The 7,531-nt window shown below is 45.5% G+C and overlaps 1 protein-coding gene across 1 annotated transcript; it reads right to left on the reverse strand.

Moving 5' to 3' along the window:
* Positions 1-761: 761 nt before the first annotated feature.
* Positions 762-7,528, reverse strand: PHF5A (PHD finger protein 5A). The gene is made up of 4 exons (XM_030959538.1): positions 7,252-7,528; positions 6,079-6,102; positions 4,471-4,637; positions 762-1,471 (listed from the first exon to the last, which is right to left on the reverse strand). The coding sequence occupies exons 1-4, from the start codon at positions 7,301-7,303 to the stop codon at positions 1,382-1,384; spliced, it is 333 nt and encodes a 110-aa protein (XP_030815398.1). The 5' UTR covers positions 7,304-7,528; the 3' UTR covers positions 762-1,381.
* Positions 7,529-7,531: the final 3 nt, after the last annotated feature.

A 7,531-nucleotide genomic window follows, 5' to 3' on the forward strand; every position in this document is an offset into this window, starting at 1 on the left:
TTATCTAAATGGTTGGAGCAGGTAGAAGAGGTATTTAAGCCAAGGAGTAGTTAGAGGAATTGGTACTAGCCTCAAGGGAATAGCTGAAATCCTGGAAGGGACACAAACCAAAAGGTTCTGGGGCTCTGCACCCCAAAACTGCACAAAGACAACTGCACAAAGACACGCTCTGCTCAGACTGCAAGTGCTTGAAGGACTGCGGGGCACGCTGAGCCAGGGTCCTGCTTTAACCATCTGAGGAGTGCGCACCCGTGGGGAACTCAGTTCCGCCTCTGCACAAAGGCCCTGTTCCCAGATCTTTGCTGAGCCAACAGACTGCTTTTAGCCTCTCCTGGTATTTGACTAACAAGCAGCCTCTGGTTTCCAGCATGCACACGGCCAATAGCCCAGAACACAATGGTTGGTTTCCCGTTACAGCAGGGAAGGCTTTAACTTATTCACAAGAACAGGATAGCGAGTCAAATAGCTTAGGAGGTTTAGAAAGGGATTGGATGTTTGCATGGTGAAACAACATCCACGGCTGTATTAGCCGGGATAAGGGTTACAAGCTCAGCGATCCTCATGCTACGGGACAAAATGATCAGTGGCTGGGATCACAGGCAGACAAAAGCAACAGCCGTTCCCCGAAGCTCCTTGTGGCAAGGTCACGTGGCCATAAGCAGAAACCAGATAACCCATTGTGAAGTGCTAGCTGGGCTAATCCTCCATGTCCCCAGCAAGCTTCAGAGAGGCTAGGCACAGAATGAACCAAATAGAAATCCTTGTTGTACCAAAAATAAAAACCCAAAAGGAAAAGCTTTATTGGTATGCATCCTACAGAAATGGTTACAAGAAATGGCCTTGGATTTATCTGTCAAAGAAAACATGGAACACCTGTGCTCTCCCTAGGAAGGTACCAGCCATGAGCAGATTCCTTAAAAAACAGGGCAGCATGGAAATATACTGGAGAAGGGAAGAGGGGAGTGGATTGGTGTTTTGTTCTTCAACACTGACGGATGGGGCAATTTCAAAAAATTGAGAGAAGGCCCAGTAAGAACAACCTCAAGGTGTTTCTCCACACTAAAACCAGCACTTTCCATTTTTACATGGCTCCTTCTACATGTAAGTGCTTGCCCACTTTGCTGTGTATAGAGTTGGGGCAACTACTAGTAGAGCTTCTGCAAAGGCAAGAGACAGTAATCTTCATTTGCCCTCTCTCATCATTGGTTCTCATCAGGTTTCAGGCCCCACTCAGTCTGTTATTTCTCCAACTGTAAGTATATTACTGAATTTGTATTGCTTTAGAAAAAAATAATCAATGAGTTTTCAATAAGAGTAAAGTCCAGAGATGTTCCAAGACCCTCTTGCCAACCCAACAGGAGGTAGCCATGTATGAATAGGATCACCTCTTCTTGAAGCCATACTTTTTCCTTTCGTAGAAAAGATCTGTCTTGGAACTGCCCAGGTTGACGATCTTAGGGCAACCATCTCTCTGTAAGAAAAGAAAATGCAAGTTAGGAAATGTGCAAACACAGAACAACATTATAGTTGCAGTAGGTTCTCAGTTCCCACACTCCTCATCCTGTCCTCGACACATTTCAAACACCTGTACAAACAAATTGCTCTTCAGTGCTGGTTACCAGTAAGACAGTGGCACAGACAGGAGCATGGATGTCTCTTCAGCATTACTGCAGGACATGGTCTCCCTCAGGGCCAAAATGGAAAACAGCTCATATAACATCAGCCATTTAATGAAAAGGATGCGCTGTGCCACAAGACTGAATTCTTTCTAAATCAGGATATGCAGGACTTCTAGGGCCCAGAGGAATAACCTTTCCCCTCCTTAGCAAAGAAGAATCTTGCTGTTCTAGATGTCACCAAACCATTCTTGTGTTTAGGAACCCCTCAGCAGCAACAGCAGAACTGAATCTCAGATTTCTTGTATCCTGGATTGATTACTGCAGAGGCTGTAGGGTCAGCTACTCAGAGCAGCTACATAAGTAAGTTCTTGTACCTGAATTCCAGCAGATGGTGAGAAAAAAAGCCTTGAGAAAAGCAAGGGAAGTAGGGGAGGCTCTCCTGAGAGGCGCGGTTGCAAAACCAAATCAGAAATGCCCTCTTGGTATACCTGGGAAGATTTGCCCATGGGCCACCTGAGCCCAGCACCTGCATAATTCTTAGAGCAAAACATTATGGCTGGCCAGAGCAGTTGTGAGGGACCCAGCAGGCAAACATGTGTCCTTGGCTAAAGTGCAAGCCTGAGTGCTTTAGATTTAGAAAGCCCCTGGGCAGATGTCAGATGCTGTAGAATCTGCACCTAAGCTGCCTGGCTCCCATGCCAGAGATGCAATCTGGTGGGCAGGATCTGCATGATGGGAATAACAGGAGAGGTGGGGAACAGAAATCATCCCTCCCCCATACACCTGCCACGACCCATTTCAAGCTACTGTCTCCTTATTTCATTTTGAACCTCAATAGTAAGACTCTTTCAAGATTTCCTCCCACAATCCATGGAGTCTGTTCAAATCTTGACAGCCTTATTGCAGGGCTCTGTTCATTCTTCCACCTCCTCCTAAGGACACAGCTCATGAGCACCCTCCTTCCTCCAAGAAAAGATTACTATTTGCAACTCACAGATGTCCTGGGTGACATGGTGGGATTCAGGCCCTTACCCACAGATCAAAGTGGGCTGAAACAATACTTCATTCCCTCCTCCACCAGAACAAATGAACCAAGAGTAAACAGGTCCTTTGCTTTGTGCCCAATAGCAGTCTATCTCTGCCATCCATTTTATTTGCTTTCTTGCTTCACTATTTTTTCCAGTCTTTCTCTGAGGACGATGAAAATGCTGTAGCTGAAGCCTTGGACTGCTCTTCAGGTACAGAGCTCTGCCCTTCTGGTTTTCTTATTCATATCAGCACCAGCATAGTTGTGACAGGCAGCAGCACACTTAATTTTTTCTCCTTCTGGCTCCCTATGCTTGTGCAAGCATTCATCAATCCTGCAACAAATCATGTCAAATCTGCTGTTTCAGATCTGCAACTTCACATCTGCAATAATATGTAACATCTGAGTTTTCTGCTACAGAGCAACTTTCTTCACTCACAGCAGCATTCACCCAGGTCACCCCAGACCTATTATTCTTCTCTAACCCCAGACCTGTTATTCTTCTCTAGCTCTATGTTTTCTACAGTCCTCCCTGAGAGAGCAGCTGGTTATTTCACACCTGAACCAAACATAAGATACAGGTAATCTTAGGTTATGAAAAACACTTGTTGGGAATCCCTATGAATCGATAAAACTAAAACCAAGCCTATTTTACTCATGACTTATAAAGCCAGGCATCTTCATTCTAAAGGCAAGTGAACAAAATTACTATTTCTCACAGCATTTATAAAGTAGGAGGCAGCACCCCATCAAAGCACTTATATCCATATTTGGATACAGAGAAAGATTATGTTCCTGTTAGATCTAATGACTAAACTCAAAGGAGGACCTGCTCCTGTTCTGTATTTGGCTGCAGGCCTCTAGAGAAAACAGGCACTAGAGAGAATTAAAGCAGCAACTCACTCAGCTGAGGACACTCCTGTAAATCACTGTGAACCACTCTCTCAGCACGTTCTTCACAGTCATTAGGGTGAGTACGAAATGACATTTGCAAAGCACCAAACAACTTTTAACAGACACTCTCACAGCTACCAGGCCTATATTCTGGGATAGCAGAACTGTAAGCATGATGTTCTTGTTCTCCTGTAAGGTCTTTCTAACGCTTTGTTGCAGTTCATGTTCTGCACCCATTGTGTTGGATTATTAACAAAAGCCTTACAAGGGGTGAGCAGCTGCCTCATTTCCCACATGCAATGGCTTTCAGCACAATATTGTAAAAAAATGATAGCTCTGGCTATAGACAAAAGGGACCTTTATACCAAAAAGCATTAGCAGAAAGAGAAATATCTACAATACAGACAATTCTAGAAAAGAGTAAGAAAATATAAATTGTATCCCACTGAAATTATACAAGAAGCATGGAACTTGTGAAACACAATTACCACACTAAGGACCAACTTTACCTTGTTATTCAAAGGAAAACAAAGGTTTTGATTCCACAGGCCTTATAGTACCATATGTGCTCTTAATCAGTGGCTCATAATGGACTTTAGGGAGGAGCTGCTTCTGCCACTGCCTTGCAGTGTCTGCGGTATTTCTGACCCTGGTGAAACCTAGGTTGGAGCTGTACTAAGATAACAACCTGAAGTGGTAACAAGCAGTGTACGGAGGAAATGAACTGTGAGTGTGCAAAATAGTCAGAGGTTCTTAGAATGAAGAGAGTTACAATACCTCAAAATGCTTTGCAAACACAGAGACCTATCAATGGGGGAATAAAGGTTTCAGGTATCGCAAACAAGAGCCAATCGTCCCAGCACTAATTTCAGCAGCTTCGAGCCCCTTAAAGATAAGCATGACTACTGTGTAGCAGGGATGGCAACTTACATCCTTTTCCTGGATGGTGCACTCCTTGCAGTAGTAGGCGTCGGACACGCCGGGCCCCCCGCAGATGACGCAGCGGCCCTGGTAGGAGCCGTAGTTGCACTCGTCACAGATGCGCACCAGGGTGCAGGGCCGCACGTAGGAGTCACAGATCACACACTTGCCATCACCTGCGGGCACAGCACAGCCTTTGCTCACAGAATGTCCTTTCTGCCACCCCACATCACAGGAAAAGCTTCCTGGTCGAATAACTTCCCTGTACACTCAAGGACAATACAGCTGAACTGCAGAAACATGCCTTGCAGGCACAGGGCACAACTTTGTATTTCACACAGACTTGACAGGAACAAGAACTGTGGCGTGCAATATTTGAAGTTTTTTTTTTTAAATTTAGTCATTCATTCACAGTCAGAGAAGAAACCCAAAATTACTTGGGTAACTACTTTGTGATTAGCCAAGACTTGCTTAGATTGTACCACTACTTTTACTCTAGAATTTTTCCTAATTTATTCATTTGCAAAAGAAAAAAAGCCAGACTGACAGGACTAGAGTCCTTACCTACACAGAAGCAGCAGTGTAAGCTTCTCCCACAGTGCCACAACAACAAAAGTCTACAGTTACTATGTTCAAAGAGATAAGAGATTGTACTCATGGTCCCTTTAATCCTTCATCTGTGACAAGGCCAAAGGAAGGGCAAAGTAGCATAAGCAGCCATTTCACGAAAGTTGCTCTTGCGCTCTCACAAGGAACTGAGTGAAATTCAAGTACTGATATCACACAGGCAAGGAGCCATCAGATGCCAGGGACAGTTTCTGCTGAGCTGGACCTTAACCAAAACACTGACCTACGGATAAAAGGCTTCATATCCTATTACCAGTTCCCAAGGTATCTAATCCTGCCTCCCACAACAGCTTGCCTAACCTGTTCCTAAATCTCTGGTGTGACAGCCCTCAGCTACTACCAATGGGAATCTGTTTCACTGTCAGGTGCTCTTGAAAATGATCTTCTTGCTTCAGACTGTCCTTCTCCCACTTTACTTATTCTCACACTGTTTGAGTCACAAACTACTCACCTCATTTGTTCTGTTCCCTACATGTTTTAACAACAGATCACAAGGATCTAACAACAGATCTAACACTCTTTCTTCCCTTTCACACCTAAGCATTTGATTCCATGGGTGTTTCTCCTGCCCTAACTTACGATGTTTGCCCTCCATTTCTTCTTCTCCCAGATGCTAATGGGAACCTTTCTCCCAGTATGATGAAGCCAAAACCCCAAAATGCATTTTCCCCCTGCTTTAAAACGATCAGGATGATATTTTGGTATTGCAGATTACAAGGATCCAGTGAAGCAGGCACTGTAGCCTCAGCCACTAGAAATACTGGCAGCAGGTACTCCAGGACTGCATTTGTGTGAGAGTCTGCTTGATCTTGCAACTTTTTAAGTATTCCTTGAGCTACACGTGCAACGTTAAGGTAATTGCTCCCTTCTCAAAGAGTGACATTAAGTTTGGGGTCAAAGCAAAAATAGATTCCAGCCTTCAAATCCAAACTGCATGCTCTAACCACAACACCACACTCTCAAGCAACTAAATGTGGATGATATACTCACATTTTTCACAGAGTCTGCCGATTGCTGGGGAAAAAAAAAGAAAAAATTATTTAAGGCAGGAGAAAAATCTGAGTAAGTACAAGCTTGAATGTCAAATAATAATCTTCTGCAATGAGCAGTCCTTAAAAAATTAAAGGTTGAACTACAGAAACAGTTTGAGCATAAATACAAACATTCATGATAAACAATGTAAATCCTCCTGGAGAGATTTACCAGGACCAAAGATGCACTATGAATGCACAATGACATCCCTTTGCAGTAAGAAAACCTACATTCATCATTCCATTTCAAACACAGCCAGTGTGTCTGACTGAAAGAAATGTTGTACATGAGTCCTGGCATAGCTTTTACGCTGGTTTTAGTGGGGGGAAAAAGCCAAAATCAGGTGTTTGTTTAAAGCAGTCCAAATACCTTCTTTGCTTTAGGACATGAAGGTAGTTAAATGTATCTTAGAAGTCTTATCACTTGTCTGGTACACTCACAGGAATGATATTAGGAACTTGGACAAATGTAATAAATACTGAGTTTCAAAGATTAAATGTGCACATCCACAGAGACTAAATATCGATTTGTCTGAAGTCTGGGAGAGCAGGGATTTGTCAGGACACGATTTTTCAACACAGACAGATGGTTAGAAGCACTGACTATTCTAAAAAGAGATTTCCTATGGACAGTGCAGCTGAATGTCTTGCCTTTATGGATCTTGCAGAAAGCTGCACGTTAAATTTGCTTTTCCAAGGAGTGACAAAAACCTGGAAAGGATACCTCAACTTCTAATCTTGTCTAAGAGCTCTTTGAACCCTGACCCAAATGCTGACTCAGATGCGACAAGGATAAATCCCGTTATCTGTATTACAGGAATAACGCGGAAGGTAACTTTTGCCTCGCGGCCACAAAGATGCTCCCAAACGCTGCTGGATCCACAACGCACGGGGGAAATAAAAGGAAAATAAAAAGAAAACAAAAGAGGGAGGGATGGAGAGAGGGAGGGATGGAGAGAGGGAGGGAGGGAGAGAGGGAGGAGCGGGTGGCGCGCGCCGCCGCTCCCGCGCCTCGGCCGGGCCTGAGGGCCGCGCGCGGGCCCCACGGCCGGTACCGCGCGCGCGCCTCCCGCCCGCCCCGCGGCGGGAAAAGGGGCGAAGGGAACCCCCATGCTCTTCCCCGGGCACCCACCGACGCCCGCCTGCTTGCGGCAGAAGATGAGGTCCGGGTGGTGCTTGGCCATGGCGAGGCGACACCCGCCCGGCGCTGCTGCTGCTGCGGCCCCGCGGAGCCCTCACCGCCGCGCCGCCCCCGGGTCCTGGCCGGGGTGAGAGCAGCGCCTGCCAAAGCGCCTCCCCCGAAGGGGAAAGCACCGAGAGATGCCGAGATAAACTCTTCCCCTAAAGCCACCCCATCTCTAGCCTTCCCCCGCCCAGACGATTTCCTCGTGGCAGCACAGGACCCTCTCCTG

This window comes from Camarhynchus parvulus, chromosome 1A (assembly GCF_901933205.1).
Source record: "Camarhynchus parvulus chromosome 1A, STF_HiC, whole genome shotgun sequence".
NCBI classification, from domain to species: domain Eukaryota; kingdom Metazoa; phylum Chordata; class Aves; order Passeriformes; family Thraupidae; genus Camarhynchus; species Camarhynchus parvulus.